General features: G+C 52.5%; 8 protein-coding genes across 8 annotated transcripts; 4 read left to right on the top strand and 4 right to left on the bottom strand.

The window, feature by feature from the left end:
• Nucleotides 1-605: 605 nt before the first annotated feature.
• COCCADRAFT_97177 (uncharacterized protein) lies at nucleotides 606-1,194 on the top strand (the record flags this gene model as incomplete). Its single annotated transcript, XM_007714503.1, has 2 exons — nucleotides 606-855; nucleotides 956-1,194. The coding sequence occupies 2 exons, from the start codon at nucleotides 606-608 to the stop codon at nucleotides 1,192-1,194; spliced, it is 489 nt and encodes a 162-aa protein (XP_007712693.1).
• A 2,580-nt stretch (nucleotides 1,195-3,774) lies between these two features.
• On the top strand, nucleotides 3,775-4,508 carry COCCADRAFT_5391 (uncharacterized protein; the record flags this gene model as incomplete). Its single annotated transcript, XM_007714474.1, has 2 exons — nucleotides 3,775-3,976; nucleotides 4,033-4,508. The coding sequence occupies 2 exons, from the start codon at nucleotides 3,775-3,777 to the stop codon at nucleotides 4,506-4,508; spliced, it is 678 nt and encodes a 225-aa protein (XP_007712664.1).
• A 1,659-nt stretch (nucleotides 4,509-6,167) lies between these two features.
• On the bottom strand, nucleotides 6,168-7,224 carry COCCADRAFT_97192 (uncharacterized protein; the record flags this gene model as incomplete). Its single annotated transcript, XM_007714502.1, has 3 exons — nucleotides 6,168-6,419; nucleotides 6,549-7,079; nucleotides 7,144-7,224. The coding sequence occupies 3 exons, from the start codon at nucleotides 7,222-7,224 to the stop codon at nucleotides 6,168-6,170; spliced, it is 864 nt and encodes a 287-aa protein (XP_007712692.1).
• Nucleotides 7,225-7,671: 447 nt separating this feature from the next.
• On the bottom strand, nucleotides 7,672-8,217 carry COCCADRAFT_26593 (uncharacterized protein; the record flags this gene model as incomplete). Its single annotated transcript, XM_007714480.1, has 1 exon — nucleotides 7,672-8,217. The coding sequence occupies one exon, from the start codon at nucleotides 8,215-8,217 to the stop codon at nucleotides 7,672-7,674; it is 546 nt and encodes a 181-aa protein (XP_007712670.1).
• Nucleotides 8,218-9,264: 1,047 nt separating this feature from the next.
• Nucleotides 9,265-10,085, top strand: COCCADRAFT_72035 (uncharacterized protein; the record flags this gene model as incomplete). Its single annotated transcript, XM_007714501.1, has 2 exons — nucleotides 9,265-9,329; nucleotides 9,389-10,085. Coding segments are annotated over 2 exons (762 nt in total), but the record flags the coding sequence as incomplete, so codon positions are not given.
• Nucleotides 10,086-10,762: 677 nt separating this feature from the next.
• On the bottom strand, nucleotides 10,763-12,182 carry COCCADRAFT_37129 (uncharacterized protein; the record flags this gene model as incomplete). The annotated part of the gene is made up of 2 exons (XM_007714500.1): nucleotides 10,763-10,778; nucleotides 11,047-12,182. The coding sequence occupies 2 exons, from the start codon at nucleotides 12,180-12,182 to the stop codon at nucleotides 10,763-10,765; spliced, it is 1,152 nt and encodes a 383-aa protein (XP_007712690.1).
• Nucleotides 12,183-13,009: 827 nt separating this feature from the next.
• COCCADRAFT_37128 (uncharacterized protein) lies at nucleotides 13,010-15,840 on the bottom strand (the record flags this gene model as incomplete). The annotated part of the gene is made up of 5 exons (XM_007714499.1): nucleotides 13,010-13,096; nucleotides 13,157-15,160; nucleotides 15,212-15,286; nucleotides 15,337-15,449; nucleotides 15,636-15,840. 5 exons carry the CDS (start codon nucleotides 15,838-15,840, stop codon nucleotides 13,010-13,012), a joined length of 2,484 nt encoding a protein of 827 aa, XP_007712689.1.
• Nucleotides 15,841-16,541: 701 nt separating this feature from the next.
• COCCADRAFT_97216 (uncharacterized protein) lies at nucleotides 16,542-21,318 on the top strand (the record flags this gene model as incomplete). Its single annotated transcript, XM_007714498.1, has 3 exons — nucleotides 16,542-17,231; nucleotides 17,284-19,959; nucleotides 20,014-21,318. 3 exons carry the CDS (start codon nucleotides 16,542-16,544, stop codon nucleotides 21,316-21,318), a joined length of 4,671 nt encoding a protein of 1,556 aa, XP_007712688.1.
• Nucleotides 21,319-21,349: the final 31 nt, after the last annotated feature.

Below are 21,349 nucleotides of genomic sequence, written 5' to 3'. Positions count from 1 at the left end.
AGATGTCATAGTCACTTCTTGAGAAACATAGTTGGTTTCTAGTAAATGAGTGAAGCCGCCCTATGTCTATCCCGCTTTTCATTGGAATGCGCAGTCCGACTGTGTGAGTTTTATGGTCTGCCATTGTGGACTCCATCGCCACTTCCTAGTGAATGGGCCAAGGTACACTGTATAATGCTTTCTGTTAAAATGTGCACTTCAGTCCCCAAAGTTCTCATCTGGGCGTTTGCGACTACCACCAGGATCTGCACTGCAGGCCATTCGACCTGGGATCATCCCCCAAGGCTTCGTCATGACCGATTCTCACCAACAGTGGCGGACATGCCGTATCTCAGTGAAAGTGAGTGCAGCCTACACTAAGCCTCCTTGGTCATCTTTCACCATCACCGACGCATCTCATTGAGACATCCGCTTCTCTCACTGCGCACGCGTGACAGTGAGACACTTGGCCTATTTTAACTGACTCTTTGCGTAGTCTCCCATCTTTCCATTCCTGACGCGGTCACCTTCAACCTTTCATCACTGCAAGGAACACGTACACAGTTCATTAGCACAGCTCACCAAGTAACCCAATCACCAACACCATCACAACTACAACCAACACGATGCCACCCAAAGCCACTGAAAAAGCCGACAAGATGTTCAGCGCGGACGTCGTCGCCGCCGTGCTCTACAGCACCGGCACAACCAGCCTCTCGATGAAAAACTACGAAATGATGAGTTCACTCGACGGCAAAAAATCCGCCTACGGCTTCCAGCACGACTTCCGCTCCGTCATCGCCAAAGCCAAGGAACTCAAGGCGCGGGTTGAAAGCGGCGAGGAGTTTGCGCCCGTGGCGTCTTCTGCCAAACGCGGTAAGTAAAGAACATTCCTCGTGTACTTTGCACAGTATTACGAATAAGGTGGATGTGTTATGCTACGATGACAAGGCTGACTGGTATGCGTACATGGTAGGTCCGACGACGCCTGTAAGCACGCCGAGCAAGCGCAAGAGCGCAGAGGTTTCGGATGCGGATAAGATGCCGTCCAAGACGCCTTCGAAGAAGCGGTCGACGCTGGTTAAGGAGGAGGCTGCGGTGGAGGGCCAGGATAAGCAGGAGGCGGGTGCGGTGAAGGGCTTCAAGGACTGTGTTCCCGAGGACTTTGATGTGTTTATCAAGGGCGAAGCGGCGTGGGAGGAGAAATATGCCTAGAGAGTTGTTGGGGAAGCGTTGTGGATAAGGTGGAGAGAGTTGGGGGGTTTTCTCTTTTCCCCTTTCCAACACGGAAAAACATTATCAGGGTTCTGGGGGAACATATCGGTGTTCAAGTTGATTTCCCTTTTGGACTTGTGGGATGCAGTAAGGGCTTTGGAGGGGGGGGATGGTAGTACTGGAAAAACTTTTTTGTTTTCTTCTTGATTGATTACTGGAAACCTTTTTGAGTTGAGAATACTGTGTCTGGCTACTTCAGTGCCACCGTATCAGTGAATACACTCGATCATCACGTGACGGGAGCGAGATGAGTGGTGCGGATATGATGGACAGGGGGATGATGAAGAGGGCACTATGTTTTCCAGAGTGATGCGCGGGGTCTTGTGAGGAGAGGCATTAGAGAAGACGTTGCACATACTCTCTGGAATAATGCAAGTAGCAATCAACTACTAAAAAAGTCATGGTGTGAAGTTGGCCAGGTCCCTATACACCATGTCTGCAAACGTACTATTCAGCCCAGCCAGTCAGCGTTATTTGGACCCATAAGTCTCCATAGTGAGGAGAATTAAGCCAACCAGAGCTCCTATCTGCATTTCTGAAAATTGCCACCCAGATCGCAGACCTAAGAAATGACTTGAGTAACGCTAGGAGCGGATTGTACTTGGCATGAAGGACGTTCGCCACCATGACATTATTAATGGCGCAAAATATGCTTGCAGACATGGTGTATAGTAGTGTAGTACAAGATGAGCATCTAACTTTTGAGCGCAGCATACACAGTAGATGGCAATTGTCGCGAACAGGCGGGTATGGACGAGGCTAAAAGGCTTGATTGATTGGACCCGATAGTGGTTTGCATATGCGTACAACCTAGCAATGATCACTTTTTCGGAGCGCGAAAAAAAAGTAAGTTTACAGGAATCCGCAAGGGGACAAGTGCGTGACGCGGCGATGAAGGCTTTTTTGCAAAAGCAGCCCGGTATTTGCAACAAGGCGGCAGAAGAACCTGACTTGGATGCGCCGGCACACACGCACAGCCTGCTTTTGCCTACGCCAGCTTTTTCGGTTGGCGACATCATCAGGACAAGATACCAAGTGGTTAGTTGATGCCTTTTGGGAAAAAGTGTGAGACGCGGTAGTGGCAAAAGATGAATGTAGTATGTTTATGCTGTGCTGTGTCTGAAGAAAAGCCGTCTTGGTGATTGACAGGAAGAGTAGCACAGACCATGGGGAGCAAGGGGGGGAGGGTGTGCAAAGGCAAGGCATACGCACGCTCCCTCTGACTGCACGCCCCCATGGCTGCACAGTTGAGCAAAAGTCGATACCATGTGGGTTTATCGACGGCGAACAGGTGGTTCCCCGCCGCGAGATGTGCACACTTGCCCAAGTCCATTGATGCTCCACTCGGCTTCGTTCTCACATTTAGTACGTATACAGTCAAACAGGTGGCGTGCGCGCCGTCTTGTCCACGTCTGGTGCCCAGTCTTGAATCTCTTGTGGGTGGAGCTCCCAAGCGTCGGGCCGTTGTCTAACAAGTATCTGCTCCGTCCATATCAACTAGTACAGTATATGTCGTAAGCTCATCACCGGCGTCTTGCCGGTCCTGAAGCTCAAGTCGAAGCCGGCGCCTCGTCGGTGTATTATGTACTTGCGTACATGGTCGACAGGGCTATAGCGGTGGTGAGAGTCGTCGCCATGAGTGAGACATGACGTCTGCTGCCGGGCGCCAAAGGACTCGCTGGCACAACCGGCGTTCATCTGGAACGACAAGGCTTTGTGTGGAGCCCCAGCTGATCGCTTGTGCCGAGGGGGTGGTGGTGGCTATGGTGGCCATGGCGGCAAGGGATACATCATAGTACCAAGTACTAACGAGATGATGGACGCGACGCACACGACGACAACAATGGCGCGCTCGCAATGAACATGGCCAACGACGTGCTCGAAAATACATGGACAAGGCTCTGGAACGGGCTTGCATATTAATATCCGCATGCAGTTGGGCCGTTGCGCAACGAGGGGCCTTTGACGGGATAGCCCCTGAATTTCCCCAGGTTATTGACTTTGTTTTTGCCAGGCCGCAAACAGCTTAGCGGCCAGGTACCATGGGCGCCAGGCACGCACCAAAGGGGGGCCATGCAATCCATCCATTCACCCTCGCACCCACACCATCCCATCGACTCGCCCAGGGTTGCCTCTTGGGCTAAGGCCCTCGGTCCAGACGTAGGCGAGCCATTATAGGAGACGCTCCATGGCCAGCCCGTCTGCGCGCCAATCACCGCCGCGCCGCATGAGCTTCATCTCTCCTTAGTCGACAGTCTAGCCCGCTTCCGGCTCCAAATCTTGCTCCCCTCTGCCGCGACAAGGGCGTTTGCACCCGGCGCGAAAAATACACCGTCAGCTCGCGGGTCCCGTCTTTTATTTCATCTCACCCTGCGCCCGCCCATTCTTTTCTCTTTCCTTCCTTCAAGCCGCCCACTCGCTGATCAGTCACTCATTCTTGTCCAACTACTACCATCTTCAGCTTAATACTACCCCCTAATCCAACTCCTCACACTCTCTCTATCTATCCAAACAGCCACCATGCGCTTCTTCCAGGCTATCCTTTCCTCCGCGGCTTTCGCTGCTCTCGTCGCTGCCCTCGAGATCAACGACTTCCCTGCCCAGGGTGTCGTTGCCGGCAACTCCTACACCATCACCTACTCCCCGGCCGATGATGTCCCCACCACCTTCATCCTCCGCCAGGGAAAGTCCACCGACCTTGATGTCATTGGCACCTTGACCAGTACGTTTGCCGTCCCCTTGACAAGAACCGTTTCCCACATACTGACTCTACTACAGCCACTGCTACCGGTGGAAAGTTCCAGTGGACCCCCAGCAAGGACCTCCCCAGCAAGGGCGACTATGCTCTTGAGATCAAGCGCGGCGACACTGTCAACTACTCTGCCCAGTTCCCTCTTACTGGCGGCGCTGCCTCCGACAACACCCCCTCCTCTTCCAGCTCGCCTTCTTCGTCTGCCGCCCCTTCGTCCTCTGTCAAGCCCTCTTCTTCTTCGGCTTCTCCTAGCCCTTCGGCTTCCGGCTCCTCTTCCATCACCTCGGCTGCTTCTAGCACCCCCTCCGCTTCTGTCTCCACTCCCGCTGGCAACTCCACCATCAGCTCGGTTACTCTCTCCCGCACTCCTTCTCCCTCGGCCACCCGCACTCCCACCGGCTCTGCCAGCGTCCCCGAGGTCACCGCTTCCGGCGCTGACTCTATCCTCGCCAATCCTCTTGCCGCTATCATCGGCGCTGCTGCTCTGGTCTTCTTCGCCTAAGCGTCTGTTTCTCCAACCTTGAGATATCCTGTCTTATGTTTTGTCCCGTGTACGATATATTAGTAAATGGATAACTGTTTTTCGGAAAACGGAACTTCTATATACCCTTGTAAACAGCCCCCTCTTGGTTCAAAGATAAAGTTACGCAAAGCAGAAACAGGGCTGTTCAATGTCAGTCGAGGTTGAAACGCTATGCAAAGAGCTTGTACAGCGGTAGCAGTAATGATAATATGGAACTCGTTTATACCCTCCTTCAAACACAACATCTTCAATGCCTTTGTGACCTCATTCAATGCCTTCATGCCTCTCGACAAATTACACGCATGTCACTCTGACATCTGATACAAAAACCTCTCAACATACTTTACCCTTTCGCCCGCCCTATCCACTGTGAAACACACCTTGCTACACCAGGCTCCCTTAACCCCCCCCATAAGCCTTCCTTAGCCCTACCCGCATCCCGTCAATGCCAAAAAAAATCCTTCCTGCCGCAATCCTCCGCATACTAACTTTTTTTAACCCAGCCCACGCGCAACCCCGCGCAGTCTCTACCCCGTCATGCGCCACTTGTCCCTCCAAATGACGTCCGCCTCAAATCGAAAACACGCTCTAATCCCCCCCCCGCCCTCGCGTCAAGTACCTAAACTACCGTTTACATCTTTTGTCATGGCTGTCCAAGTTTCTTCCCTCTTCGACCCACACAATCTATGTGGGGGGGGGAGGTAAAAGTCATGGGGGGTGCAGGGTGTTTAACTGATGTGTTGCATGCGTTAGTAGCGCAGCCTAAGGGAGATAAGCGGGTAGTAGTACCCGCATCCCCAAAGAAAAAGAAAAGAAAAGAAAAAGCAACGAGTGGTTGCGTGCATGTGCAGCACGCATGCGTTGGTGCTACACTGTATTTTGACTTCGTTTCGTTTTTCGACAGATTTTGATTGGGCTTTTTTTTGGAGGGGGAGGTTGCACTGAAAGAGTGTGACTGAAAGGGGCGCTTTTGTTCAAAGTAACATTAGAGTTTTTGTTCTCGTCTTTGCTTTTTTTTCGCAAGATATCATGTGGTTGCGGGGGGGTTTTAATTTTCGCTCATCAGGTGGTTATGTTTGTACGCCGGATAGCGGGCTAGGCTGGTTAGCCTCGTACTGCTGTGTCCTGACGTGGCTGTGGTAAACTACTGGATTAGCTTTGCCGCAAGTGTACCGGATTTTTTTTTCTTGGTGCACGAGAACGTTTGGTGCGAGGGATATGACGGTGACTGTTTGGCTGGAACTAAGATGGCAAATCGGCGTACAACGGACGATGAAAGGACGGCGTGACACGCTGCTTGTTTGCGGAAAAACGACGTAATTGCACATATTGAAACTTGTTTACTTCTTCATATCCTAAGGCAGGAAGATGTGCAGGGGGGTAAAAAGAACGTTGTTCTTTCGAGTTTCCACGCATCGATGGTGGCTTGAACAACGTTGAGTAGGGCTGAAGAAGGGGTGTGTGTCGTTTCGTTTTTTCTCATGTAGTCCCAGAAATAGAACCAAACCGTGGCTTTTTTCCGAAGCAAGCAATATAGCCCCACCCTATTCATGTATATAAAACATAGACAGCGAGCTACAGAATGATCGAGCGACGACTGACCACTCTAGCTCAAGTGTACAATCAAGGGGATGGATTCTAAAGACGTCTTCCAACTGGCTTCAGCTTATCCAAATCCGCAGACTGCACATCCCACCCATCAGCCTGCCATCCGCTCTTGAAATACTGAGCAGCATCCTGAGAACCCTTGAGATTCCACAGCGCCCAGTCGAGCACAGCCTTGCCAAACATTCCGCCGTTGGGTTGCAAAAGGTCGCCGCCGTGGCCGAGAGGCAGAATTCCCTTCCATTTAGGAGTACCAGCGGGAATATTTTTGAAGTCGCGTTCAGCCTACAGATCAAAGTTTTAGCCAGTATTCGCAAAAAAAAGAAATCTAAAAAAAAGGATAATCTAAACATGCAGGTCCTGAATATGATCCTGGACACATGGTAGTATATCGACATAGAAAAAAAAACTCACATTGGGCGTTGCTTGGTCCTTCGGGCCACCCATAACGAAAAGAACTGGCTTCTTCCACGTAGATGCCAGATAAAACGTATCTTCATAGTAAAGACCGGAGCTGACAATCCCGACGGTAGCAACTCGGTCGTCAGGCAGATTGAAAGCTGCCTCAATCCCGCCACATGAGAAGCCCGCTGCCATAATCCTGCTTCCATCCACGTTTGCATACCTGCCTTTTCCAGCGTGTTCGTAAATCCAGTCAATGGCCTGCTTCATCGTTATGTTGTTGGACGGGCCTTGCATAGCCAGGGCCCCGTCATGCCCCACGTTGTCTGGCGCCATGATGCCCTCGGCGATGGCGAAGAACCCGTTCGCAGCTACATGCTTGAGGAAGCCTTGGTTCGAAGTTCCATCAATGTTACATGCGCTGTTGCCCCAGATTAAAACAGGAAATTTGCTCGAGTCGGCGATAGGAATGCCGGTCGGGAAGTAGATTGTGTGGTTTGGGAGGCTGGAGTCGACGTAGAGCTCGATGTTGCTGTCATTTTGCTAGTTTGTATGTTAGCTTTGCTAGATTTGGTGAAGGAAGTTTCTTAAAGGAAAGAAAACGTACGCGAACTTCTAATTGATGAGGCGATGCAATAACGCTGCCAGCAGAGAGTGCCACAAGGGCGAGTCTAAATGTGTACTTCATATTTCAAGACATAAACAAAGCAACTAAACTGTTATTCTTAGAGATGGCCAACATAGAGATGAAATATCAACTCATTGAAAAACCAAGCCGTGTTTTGTACATTGTTTCCAATTTGCAAACTTTCTTTGAACTCGTATTTTCCCCCATTGGTAAGCTTGATGCTACGCCCTAGAGTATGGGACAGCGCGAACGGCGCAAGTTTGTATATGATTGCACTAATACGTTTAATGCGCTGAAACAGGCCGGCTTATTCGCTCAAATGAATTCCAGAAAAGCATTCGCTCTTTCATTCTCGGTCCTACTCTTGGGTGCTGGGATAATTGACCCGGCGGGGACGAAACACCGATTCGAGAACATTTGCATAGGCAACATACACGACTATCAGCAACCCATTCTTCCTATTAATCTGCATTATTTCCGTTTATCCGCTAAGGCTTATGCGTCTTCTCAAACGAACATGGCTCCTACTGCGCCCACTGCTGCTCCGGTTAAAGCCCACTTTCCGTACCCCGTCTGATGTGCAGCAGCACCAGTAGCCTGGGAAGTTTCCGACGAACTTGTCGGCCTTGTACTGCTCGAAGAAGCGTCCGTAGTGCTGGATGTACTCTGAACACTCGCTGTGCTAGACTCTGATGATACGACTAGTGTAGTACTGACAACCATGCTGCTGACAACCGTAGTGCTTACAACCGCGCTGCTCACAGCCGTGGTGCTTGTTACAAACGTCGGCGTGTCAACAGCTATACTTGTTGGTATGCTGTCGGATGTTGGGAGCGAAGTAGCAATCGGGCTGTTGCTGACTGTGAATGGATCGCCCCATGTTGATATTGGTGCTGCTGATGGCGAGGCAATACTAGGGATGACAGCATCCGTCGAAGCAGGGTCTAGGGCTGAGGCTTCGACAGTGAAAGGTTCGCCCCAGGTGCTTGTCTGTGCGTAGGAGACTCTGAGGAGAGACAAGAGCATGGTCGTTATTAATGGTGACTGCTTCATCTTGTTTTCCAAGATAAATTGATGTATCCGGGTGTGATTTGGACCAGGAGGTATATGGGCTTTGTCGACCTTCCGGGTAGCCGCAGTAGTAATAAGGTCCTAAGCTTTTTTCTGTTTCCTTGGCGGACGGAAACGAATCTATGGTAAGTACTGACACTCGAACTTGATGTTCTACGAGGAAAATCATAAACCGGTTCCTTCACGCTTTTAACACATCCTTTGCAAGGCTCTCCTCGGCATCCCTGCTCAGCCCATTCTCCGAGATCATCTTGTCGGGCTTACGCTTTACGTCTTTTCTGCTTCCAAAGCAGAAATTTGTGGCGTTTCTTTGTATCGAAGCAGCCTAGTTTTACGTCGGTGGTGGCTTGATGTGCTGGCGTGATGGCACGTGATTGGTGAGCCTGCGCAAATCTCGGGTCTCCGCATTGCGCATATGCGAGACAACGGGCAAAACAGAACACCGCATCGCCGTTTATGTCGGCATTCTCCACGAGATTTCGCAGGACGCGTGGCAGTTAATGGTAGCATATAGAATGGTCGCTATTCAAAGGACGCGTGGTGTCCAAGGGAGAAGGGGGATACGAGCAACGCAACATTCTCCGGTGAATGAAGTAAGCATGAAGTTTCCCACCTTTTTCAACTTACCTAGGTAATAGAGTTTTTAACTTTTCATTTTCATTTATAGTATTTCAAATCCAAGGTCATGGTAATATTCAAGTGATACAATGAACATGCTCTATCCTGACAGCATCCATTAAAACAAGCGAACGATCAAGTATGTCGCCAAGAACATCTCGTTGGACATCCCACATGCATTTCACTCGCAATTACTGCCTCCTCTGCACAATTATGAAAATTTGCGCGCACTAGTGGTGAAGCATCTAGGCGTTTGCTCATTGCAAATTTTCACTTTCACCTTGAAGTGAGTGCACTAGCACCACTCACCTTAAGGTCATAGCCAGCGCGCTGATTTCCTCAACCCTCCATCGCTCGCAAAGCCTCCCACATCAAGGCAAGACGCGGGATCCAGCGGATTGTGTTGCAAACATGGCGACTCGAAGCACTTCGAACGCGACCGAATCCAATCCATCCAAAAAGACACTGTTCTTCGGGTGAGTATATTTGTTGCTCATGCTCACACTTGAGACACCTAAGTCTAACAATACTTTAGAACCAGCGCGAAACAGGGTTTCTTCGTCGTAAAGGTTGTATTAGAGAAATTCCAATATGATGTACACAAGACTTTGCTCAAACACCACTCCGAGTACTTCTCTGCCGCTCTTAATGGGTCATGGAAGGAGGCAGAAGAAAACTCAATCACCCTCAACGATATCGACCCGAAGACTTTCGAAGTTTTCGTTCACTGGCTATACATTCAGAAGATTGCAACAGAAGGAGAAGTCGACGACATGCTCGAGACCTACCCAAGCGACGAACATGACGACGATCCGTACATCACTGTTCTGACAAAAGCGGTTGTATTTGGTGACAGGTTTCTAGTCCCCGATTTTCGCAAAGCTGCACAAAACCACATCGTTGAATCCATTCTTTATCAAGACGAAGTCCGCCAGCCCGCTTTTCTCTATGCCAGCAAGTATGCTTTTGAGAACTTTTCAGAAGATCATCTCCTTTGCGAATTCTTCATCGATGTGCATTCTCGTTTTATGAAACATACAGAGAAATACATGAATGACATTATCACTGGGGGGTTCAAGGAAAATCTGCCACGAACATTCCTTGTTGAACTCATAGGAAAGTACAGTAGTATGGTTTCGGAGCAGAGCCTAGACTTAAGTCGTTCTGATTACGCCAACTACTGCGTTTACCATGAGCATAAAGATAACCATAAGCGAAGAGTATGTAAGCAGGGAAAAGAGGTTACTTGTTCCATCGAAGGGCCTGGGTGTAGTAGACGCAAAATACGCGTTGAATAGTGCAGTGAAGGAAATACGGAAGGAATGCCTTAACACAGAGCATTTAGAGGCATGAAAACTCGTTGAGGATGTATCAGGGAACACATGGGTAGGTTGAATCGAAAGCCTAACATTTTCATGCTTTCACAGATGTATCTTAGAAACGAATAGAGAATTCAGAGGGTAGAAACTACATGCACTGCCGCAATCTGCTTTTCGGACGTGTCACTATCGTGAACCATCGCAATCATGTACATACTCAACCCGTTGTCCATCCCAATAAAAGGACCCGATTACGTGACAGAAACTCTAGACAGATTTTCTTCCACGAACAAGCCTTTCATTTTGACAAACTGCTACCCAAATTTCATGCCGTTTCCCACCACCTACATATCGTATGACTGATGGCCCGATACATGATGTAGATAAATGACAAATTAATCCTTGTTACACCCAACCTAAAGTTACCATATAAGAAATTGCAAAGAAAGCGAACTGTTTATTACACGATAACCCACGTAAATTGACCTAGTAAGCAGTTGTCTAGGAGAAAATAAATTACAGTAACTACATTACTTCCAAACACAGTGTCATCCAGAATAAGCTTACCCCACAATAATCCACAAACGAAATTATGAGAAAGCAAACCTAGAGAAATTCAGACATCTAAACCCCACCAGGAATGCCCGGGACATTATTCGAGATGCAGAAAGCGCATAAGATTAATTTCCACACAATCTATCATGCTACCTCAACCCCATGTTCTTGAATCCCCGGCCTCAAACTCACATCAACGGTATAATATGCACAGACCTAATAATGGGTCCCGTCCACATAATCATACCCGTCCTCTTCCACATAATCGTACTCGTCCTCGTTCTTGTACTCATCCTCGTTCTCGTCCACATAATCATACTCCTCCTCATAGTACTCCTCCTCATCCTCATCGTCCTCGTCATAGTACTCCTTGTCATCCATGTTCATCCCCCAGTAAAGCTGCACGACAGGGATAGCGCTGGAGGCCACGGGAGCTTGGGAAGTCTCAGTGCCATCTAGACTTTTCCACCTGTTCATATCGGCGTCAGACTTCTCATCACCTTCTGAGCTCTTCATATCGTCATACTCGTCCTCGTTCTCGTGCTGCTCCTCGTGCTCCTCCTCTTCCTGCTCCTCGTCCTCGTTCTTCTGCTCTTGCACCCCAAACGCCTTCAAAACCCACCCCATCTCAACCATAGTATCAAGCCTCAGATCAACCATATCCACAATAGCCTTCTCCGTCTCCCTCTGCTCCTTATCCACATCCTCATCATCCTCATCATTCTCCCCCGCCCTCGCCTTCCACAACTTAACCACCAGTTTGTGATTACTCGCCTTGCACTCCGCAAGCTCAATCGTCAACTTCTGAACCTCGCCCTCAAGCTCCCACTTCTCATCACACAGCAAATCTTGATCATCTTCCAAACTCTCGATCTTAGCTTGCAACTTGTTGACCTCGCGCTCCAGGTTCTCATTGAGCGACTTGAGCTCGCGGCTCTCGGTGTGAGTTGCGGTCAGAGCGGATGACATGTCGGCGATTTGGTTTTCCATGGTGGTGTGCGTGGAGCGGTACATGCTGTACCAGGCTTCGCAGCGCTGGCGCATCTGGGTGACTTGGTCCTGGAGGTTGCGCGTCTCGGCCATGGTGGCGGAGCTAGTGGAGAGGGATTGACGGATCCAGGATTGGTGCATGAGGGCTTCTTGCTTGCGATGTTCTTCAGAGGTATCGAGGCAGGACTGTAGGTGGTGCACTTTGATCTGGAGGGTTGTGAGGCCAGTGGTCTGCGATTCGATTGTCTTGTGCGTGCTGTCAAGTTCGGCGAGCGTCGAGTCGAGCGTGTTTCGCAGGGTGCTCAGCTCCTTGCGGGCGTTGCTGTACGTGACTCGCTCTCTGGTAAGCTTTTCAATGGCGTCCTGCTGCCCCTTCTGAGCTGCCTCAAGGGCCTTGCGTGTTTCATTGCGTGTGTTTGAGGCTTCTAGCAGTTGAGTTTCGGCAGCGGAGAGGTCGTCCTTCATTTCTGAAAGGCGAGATCGAAGCTTTGTCACCTCCGCAGATGCGTTGCGATATTCTGTCTTGTAATCATATGAGGCGTGGACTGCCATAAGCTCCTCCATCATTATTATTAAAGGGACAAAAACGCCGATTAGAATGCCAAAAATCGCTCCTAGGGCAAGGTCTTCAAGCGTGACCATCTTTTCTTTGACGAGGTCGGATTTTGTTTTGAGGGCGATGTCGGACTGGAAGCGTGCTCTCTTCGTCTTGTTGCTGGATCTGTGTTGTAGTCAGTTGTTCGGAAAGAATACGGGGATGCAATCCAATTTTAATGTCTATGAAAACATGATGCAAATAACCAGTGGGATGGTACTTTGGTTAGGACGAGGCAAGCGATCAGCTGCCCGTGGTCAATAATTCTTGCGCCAACCAACAATGAATCCTGTGTATGTGGCTACCGCAAACATCGTGTCAAAGATAGGCGGGGTTCTGGTTCGCAAACGAGACCAATCTGATACATTAAGGCGTTGGTAATTGGCCTAGATGTAGGCAGTATGGCTATGCACTAATCACGACCATGGGTACCAGTGTGATCATGTACATATCAGTATTATGGCCGCAGCCTTCAAATGTCATCGCATGTGTAGGAGGAAGAGTTACCACGCATTTTTTTTCACGAACCACGGTATCCAGTTAGGTGAACTAGGGACGTCATCGAAATCGATAGTCTTATTTCTGGCTAAAAAACCTATACTTTTATGATCAAGCTCATCAACATGAAGCAAACCATAGGCCTGCGTGGGCGAATGGAAATGATACATGGAGGCTAGTTTCTGTTTTCTACGCATCCTTACTCGTTGAGCTCGACGTAGTTGGCAGGGAAAAGACCCGATTGGCCGTTGAAGCTGCCGAGCCACCAATCCTCGTCGGGGAACTCCTAATGGCACCTGTCAGCATATATTCGAACAGTAGAAACAGCAGAGCCGATATCACTTACCAGACCGGTGATGGTAGCTCCTTCAGGGAAGCTCAGTTCGTTGTCCTCTGCGGCCTCATAGTCGTAGAGAGCAGTCGCGGTAGGACCTGAACCACCAGCAGCCTGGGGCGCCACAGCAGGCTCTGGCTCCTGCACTGCTGAGGGATGCGTGGGTGGTGGCGGTGCAGCTGCAGCACCAGCATCACCACCCTCAACTAGCTCGACGTAGTTGGCAGGGAACAGACCACGCTCGCCTTGCGAGTTGGTGCCCATCCACCAATCCTCGTCTACCATGTCGATGTCGGTGACATATTCGCCATCACGTAGCTCCACCTCGTTATCTTCGGCCTTTTCATAGTCGTACAGGATGACTGCACGCTTTCCAGAGCCGCCTGCGGCCGCCGGCTCATCGTCATCGTGACTAGAGGCAACAGCAGCGGCGCCAATAGCAGCACCACCTACTGCAGCAGCGCCAAATGTGGCAGCAGCAACAGCAGCACCGGCACCACGAGCGGGATCCTTGGCCTCAACCTTGGGCTCGGGTGAGATGTCACGGGCCTGCTGGGCTGCTTGATCCAACGAACGAGTAGGCATAGCTGGTGCCTTTTCCTCTGCAGGAGCAAGTTCTTCTGGCTCCCTTCCACGTGCAACGGGCATGGCGATGCGTACAGGTGAACCAGAAGGCTCAGGAGATGGGCTGCGGGGCCGCCGAGGCGGGGACGGCAGACGCTGGTGCTGAGTTGCGGGGACTTCCTCCTTTTCCTCTTCTGGTTCTGACTCTGGCTGCTTAGGTCGGCTGGGAAGGCCGGGCAGAGAAACACCGCCCCTTATGCCTGCGTTGGGTTTGCTCGAGTTGTCAAGAGGCGGTGGGCTATCAGCCGCCACGGGCTCAGGCACAGGACGAGAGCTTGGGGCTCCCATTGGGGCAGCGCCTGAGAAGCGGTCCTTGAGGGAGTTTACACCTCCAGAAGGAGAAGTGGGTTCTTCTGCTTGCTGTGGTGGTGGCGAACCTCCCGTCCGCTGCTCGTTGAGGTTGGCAGTACCTGATGGGCCTGTTCGGGTGGTCTGTACGGGCGCCCATGATTTGCCAGAGTAACCGCTTTGCCAGCCACCACCTCCACTCGGCTGGCTTTGGAGGGGGTTAGGACGACTTGCAGCGTCGGGAGCAGGTGCTGAAATAGATTCGCCGCGGGCTGCCTTCTTCTCAGCCCAAATTTGGGCAGGTGTCTTTCCACCCTCATCAGCGAATGTCTTGCTCGCTGCGCCGACGATGGGCGCAGGGACTGCGGGCTTTGCACCAAAACCTCCAGGCGTGGGAGCCTTTGTGCCTGTGAATGCGCTGGCGCCGGCGAACTTATTGGCAACCTTGGGCTTGGGCATGCTAGTAAGGCGTTCGGGCTGCGACTTGAAGGCTGCGGACCTTTCGGCGAGCGACTTTGGCGTCTCATCTTCCTCTTCCTTGGGAGGTCCAGGAGACGGGGGAGCAGCTTGGGCCTTTGCACGAATGGCTGCGATGTCAACCTTGCCGACGGGCTCGTACGCGCCCTTGACTACAGTCGGTCGGTCGTCTTTGGCATCCTTTGCTTGAGCTCGGATAGCGGCAATGTCAACCTTTCCAACTGGCTGGTATGCACCCTTGACAACCTCGGGGCGGTCGTTTGACGAAGACTCGTCTTTCCTTGCGGTAAGCTCGGCCATGTTGACCTTGGTGGGCGTGTAGGCAGTGCCCACCTTCTCCAATTGCGACCTGGAGACGGGCGGGGCATCGGCGCCCCAGCCATCACGGTCTTCATCGGCCTTGGGAGCGGGCGCGCGCGAGCGTCCTAGCGGGTTGAAGCCGGAGCCTGCGCCTCCTATCGATGTGGGTGTGAATACAGGCTTCTTCGCAACAGGAGGTGGGGGGCGAGACGAAGGGATGGCGCCGCCTCCAGAGTACTTTGCGCCAGATGCGTCTGCAACCTTTTGGACAATCTTTTCAGGGCTGAGGTCGTCCTCGGAGCGAGCGGTGACTTGGACGTGGTATCCCTGGAAGAATTAGATATCTAGCGGTAAAAGCTCGGGGATGATCAGGCATACATGCAAAAGCTTTGAGACAACCGTAAGGTGGCTGCCAAAGTAGCCCTTTGTCCGCTCCGGGACGCCTTGACCGCACTGCGTGTACGTTAGTAATGTGTTTCCCGCAGTCTCGGCGCCCAACTTACCCAAGCTATCAGGACATTCTTAGGCAGTGACGAGTTTGGGTCCTTGACCTTGACAAAGGCAAACTGGATGCGGCCCTCTGAGAACTCATCGACCAGGTCGGTCAGCTCACCCTCTGCAAAGAAAATCAGCAATTGGACTTGTTGTGACTGCGGGTTCCTGGCACGGATGGTGCTGGATGAGGCGCCGATATCCGAGCTTGGGCTGACGGCTCAGCAGCGGTCAGGCAGCTGCCAATCTTGGGCACCCGGGCTCCGGACACGGGAGGAAGCAATTGAGGAATTCAGGCCACTGCACATACCTCCAGTACTTTGGACCTTGAGGACACTCTCCTTTCCGCTGTCGTGCTGGAAGGCGCTGACGAGCGGGGCAGCTACTGTGAAGACAGCCCATTGACCATATGTGGGGGAGCTGGCCTGGGGGCCAGTTGGAGCAGGGGAATTGACGACATTCTGGTAGCTCTTTGTGATGTTTGGGCCATTGCTGGAGGTGTTGAGCGTGGCCATGGTGGGCGGAGTGTGGAGGGGGGAGGGGAGGGGGAGAGTGGATGTCGTAGGCTGGGAGTTTCCAGTTTATGGGGAGGGGGAGAGGGGGGGAAGGAGAGAGAGGAGAGGGGAAAAGAGGGATGGGCTGAGCTTGTGGAGGAGGTGGAGGAGGAGGAAGAGGAGGAAGAGGAGGAAAAGAAGGAGAAGAAGAGAGGAAGAAGCACAAGGAGCGCAGCGGCAGCTAGTAGCACGGTGGTGGTGGACAGCTCAGAGTCTGTACGCGTATGTATCCCGCAAGCGTATGGCATTGGGTGCCAGGGCCGTGTGTTGCTATGTCATATGGCTTGGCATGGCAGGCTGAGGCGTTCTCACGCTTGCAGTTTGGTGTCTGTGCAAATGGGCCAGCCGGGGAACGTTGCTGGCAATTGCGTGCAGGCGGCAACGGCAGCCTCGCGCCCTTGACAGCCACTTTCGCCTGCTTAGCTGCGTTCTAGCCGGCCCATTCACCTCCACTCTGCCACGACAACCCTCCACCTAGCCCCCGACAACACACCCGCCGCACCGCTTTTTCCCAACCACGCTGCTCCACGCGCGCTGCGCGCTGCTGTTCCCGCCTGCTGCGTGCCTTTATGTCTCTAGCCTGCCCCAACAACCCCCATCACCCCCCCATCCATCATGGCGCTCGTCTAGGTTGGCATGCACGTCGACGGCTGTAGCACACCATGGAGGACCGCGAGTCGAGTGTAGTGTCGTCGGTCGACTTCTACTCCTCCGACGCAATCCCAAACCCGCCCCCGGCCGCTTCCCAGGCTGATGGCGATGTCCTGCCGCCGCCGCTGGGAAAGCGCAAGGCGGATGATGATGTCGACGAGGAGCATCATGCTCCCGCTCACCACCACAACCACCACCGCAACCATGCCCAAGCCCATGCCCATGTTCGCAAGCGCAACCGCCGCGCCTCATCCCCTTCGCTGCTGCTGTCCGGCTCTCTGCCCGGCTGCGCAGGGCTGCCACCACAGCTGTGGCAGCACGTCTTCTCCTTTTGTTCGCTCGCAGATCTCGGTCGATTGATCCAGGTCAATCGATCTTTTCATTGCTATCTCACAGACGTGCGCAGCGCCTCGACTTCAAAGTCGGGCCCTGGCCGTCTGCATCTCCTAAAGTCTGAATCGTTGTGGGCCTCTGCCCGCAATGCACTATGTACAAAGCCTCCAAAGCCTCTTCCGGGCTTTACGGAGCTGCAGATGTGGCAGCTGGCCTGGTCCAAGAGATGCCAGTTCTGTAACAAGCTTGATGCTCACTCTCCAGGCGAGCGCATCTGGCAAAAGGGCCCTGGTCCTGCTGGTGTGCGCGTCATCTGGCCCTTTGCCATCAGGGCCTGCGGACCCTGTCTGCTCGAGCAGTGCCAGACGGTGAGTATAGAGTAGCTCCCGCCGCTCACAAGAGTCGCCACTGACTTCCCAGGACGCGAGCCTTCTCTTCTCGGCAGCCTCTGCTCTCCGCCCGGCCCTGCCCTTCGCCCTCCTCACAAACGACCAGCACTACGTGCCCGCTTACATGCTGCAGTCTGCGACCACGCCGGCTCACGTCGAGATTGCAAAGTACTACTACAAGAAGCACGTCGACGAAATCACCCTCGAGCTCAACGACGCCCTCAGCCGCGGCCCTGCAGCCGCCGAAGAGTGGTCCAAAGGCCTTGGCGCCAGAGGCAAAGAGCGCATCAAGGTCGCCGAAAATTGGGAGCGCTGGGAGGCGAGGCACCAGGCCATGGAAGAACATACAACAGGGCCGAAGCGCGCTGTCTCTGCAGCTCCCTCACATGCCGCCACGTCACACAACAACAATCCATCCAAATCGCCCCCACACCGAACACCCTCTCCTATAATTCACGCCCCGGTTCCAGCGAGTAAGTATGGTTCTGCTGTCTCATTTGCTGCCAGACATGGCAATGCGTCTCGACATCTTGACAGCACCCCTCCAGTTCGCAACCTAACAGCCGTAGCCCCATCATCCCAGCACGCCCAGGCGCGACCCCCCACAGCTCCACCACAGGCCTTTACTCCATCTGGTCAGAGAAATCTTCACGATGCAAACGAAGCCAAAGCGACTCGAAAGACCGACATAGAACGTCGGTGTCAGCTAATGGATCCTCCAATTGCTCCAAACATCTTGCGCCACATGGACTCCTTCAAGGCGGCTATCCAGATATCGCAGCCAATGAACGACTATGCATGGAGTGTGCTGCAACCCCGCTTGATAGCCCAACTTCCTGCGGCCCAACAAGCAGAGGCTGACCACGTGTCCCGCGCTGCTTCTCTACCCACCAAATCTTTGGACCGCCGCCATCCGGATGCAAACTCTAAAGAGGCCAAGGAAGCCATGGATCGGGACTGGGAAGAAACACAACGCCCTATCCGCGATAGACTTGATGCCATTGCCGAGGAATACATCAACAGGGTTTGGGATCACGGCCAATCTGTAACTCACGAGAACAGCCCAAAGTTTGCAGCCGACCTCCTTGCGCATGTTCGGCACACCTTCTACGCCGAGAAAGCAGAAAGCGATGCCACTCATCAGGCCCAAAAAGTACCGTCTTCTACTGACAATGCAGATTCACGACCGAAACTAGTCCTGGAAAACATGAAGTGGGTATACGACAACAAAATCAAGCCTCTGACAGAGCCCTTTCGCAAGGACATCTTCCTTTGCTATGGCAGTGGTTGCGAACACAATAACAAGTACTATGGCTTTGAAGGCGTCGTTCAACACTACGGAGCCAAACATACAGCCGCTTTTAGCTCCGGGAATGTCGTGGTTGCTTGGAGAGAAGCCGAATGGCCCGAGGATCCACCTTTCCATCCTGACCCTATGTCTGTCAAGAATCTACTCCTCACTCATCACCCTGCAGCAACCACAGGTGGGTATGGCGGCTACTACGGTGGATACTCCCGCGCGGGGACAGCGACCCCACATATGCCAACACACCTCCCGCAGGCAAGTCCCGGGCCTTACAACTATGGAAACCAATATGCAGGACCATTTGCCCCGCCACAGATGCCTCCTGGTTCGATGAATGGATTGGAGTATCCACAGCCGTATGCGACTCCGGTGGATGTTTACTCACATCAGGCAATGGGTCCCCCAGGATATGCTGCCCAGAACCCTTACTTGACGTCTCCAGCAATGATCAATAATGCCATAGCACCACCCCCTCCTCCTCCCAATATGCCACCGCCCGGTCACGGAATGCCTGAGACTGCTCTTAATGGTACAGAAGATACTGGTCAAAGCACTAGCTCGTTTGACAAGCAAGTAAGTACCGTCATCGAAATGACACAGGACATGTGGAAGCGTACCTCTGGTATCAAGGACATGCCGAATAGCCTTCGCGTCTATGTGCTGCTCCACCGTGTCATCTCAAAGTTTCATGTAGAGTTCAACCACGAACCAAACTTGAATCACTTCATCGATGCCCTTTCCAATCATGAGATTCCCAAAGCATTGAGAAATGCGCCAGGGCTCTCATGCAAAGCCTGCCAGATTGGTTCTGCACACCATCCCACAAGTTCTTTCTACTCCAAGTCCGAAGAAAGGATTACGTATACTGTGTTGAACCTGATGACACATTTCCGGAATCAGCACCAGCCATACCAGCAACCCATTCCTGGTCACGGAGTTCCAGTTGCAAGGCTCGATTGGAAAGAAAACATGATCGAGCTACCTAGTGAGCGTTTCATCTCCGGTTTGATTCACGCTCCAGGTATGGATGACGAGAAACTGCTCATGATTGCGACGGTTTTCCCCAGCCTGTTCCCAATGCCCCTGCCCAAGATTGACGTGATTAATAGCCATGGGTTGGCCTCGCCTGCTTCTTCTGGCCCCAAGGACACGGACAAGACGTCTGGTGCAATCCATGCTCCAGGCGAGTCAGGAGGACCTCCCACTTCTTCGATCATGACAGGTCCAGAAGCTAATACTTCGTTGCCTGCAAAACCACCGGACACTGGGTATGACCCTCATCGCTCTGCTCTCTCAAGCGAAGCCAATGACCCACCAAGCTCTATGAATACGAAAAGGTTCTACAGAGAGGGCTCACCTGCAGAGCGTAGGCAACACCATTATGCCGAACATCGCTACTACGTAGGTTACATGAGATACTTGACTAAATTTAACCGAAAACTGACTACTGTTTAGATGCCAAGAGATCATCTGGATGATGGGTATCACCGCCCACGTGAGTACGTAGAATATGCTCCTAGTCCTAGGATTATTCATGCGGGCCCTGCATACGACGAATACACTGGTCGTCGAACAGCATTCCGGGAGCAAGAGCGATACTACGGACCACCAGAAGATATTGTCTACGCACACCCGCGCGAAGGAAGTCATGGCAGCCGAGAGTACAGTGCGTATCCACGCCCGGTCAGGTACTACGAAGAAGACGATCATCGACCTGAGTACCGCTACATGAATGAGCGTCCACCGCAGGATGCTAGCCCACTACAAGGGCAATCTGCAGCAGACAAGTTCCTGGCAGAGAACGAGCCTCCCCAGCCTCCGCCACCACCGCAACCAGAAGGTGAACCCCCAGCACCGATCCATGAAAATGAGGGAGGATCTCGTTACACGCCTCCACCTCCAGACGCTCCTGTGCCAGCTGAAGCTAGCGCACCAATTCGTCCACTAGGCCCACCACATCCTAGAGCACCATCAACCGTTTCCAATAGCTCTAGATTTGATGACTATCAACCCAACGGACATCGTATGCCTATGGCTGGGCCGAGTGGCCCGCCGCCACGAAGACCTGGACCCCAACGTCGCCGAGATCGCCCCTATGAACACCGTGGGCACTCTCGCTACCAACGTTACATGAGCGTCGCTCGCGACGATCCATATGGCCGCGGGTCCAGCATGAGTCGGTCGCAGAGCAGGAGATACGAGGAGCAACGTCGTCGTCTTGATCAACAAGAGACGCCACAACCCAATGCTGAACCTGACTATGAGCCCGACTACTCAAGGGAGCACAGCATTGACCAGCCCGGGCAAGATGACGGTTATTATCCACATGTACGCCGCCATCCACGTGGTTATGTATCAGTGCAAGACCGTATGCATTCACACGGTTCTGCATACTCGCCACCACGATATCGATATGATGAACCCCGTGGGCCGCAATCAGTCTATGTCGACGAATACGGTCATCCCATCCACGAGTATGAAGTGATTCGCGTGCGAGGCGACCCCAGACAACGTGGGCCATACATGCCCCATCAACCTCGTTACGAACCAGAACCTTATGGATACGTTCCAGTACAATACGAAAGACCACCACCACACAGGTACAACAGCCGCCCTGAAGAGTATGTGTACTACGAGGAGAGAGAGAGGTCTGTGCCGAGGAGGCCAGTACCAGAGGCCGAGAGTGACGTGTACGAGCCTCAACCGACCGAAATCAAGGTTGAAAGCGTGCCGGTTCCTATGCCACCGGAAGCGCCCTAATCACCCCCCAGCACGGGGTGCTTGGAGAATG

The sequence above is a fragment of the Bipolaris zeicola genome, assembly GCF_000523435.1.
Source record: "Bipolaris zeicola 26-R-13 unplaced genomic scaffold scaffold_82, whole genome shotgun sequence".
NCBI lineage: Eukaryota > Fungi > Ascomycota > Dothideomycetes > Pleosporales > Pleosporaceae > Bipolaris > Bipolaris zeicola.
Note: the sequence above shows the minus strand (reverse complement) of the source record. Positions and strands in the feature narration are given on the sequence as shown.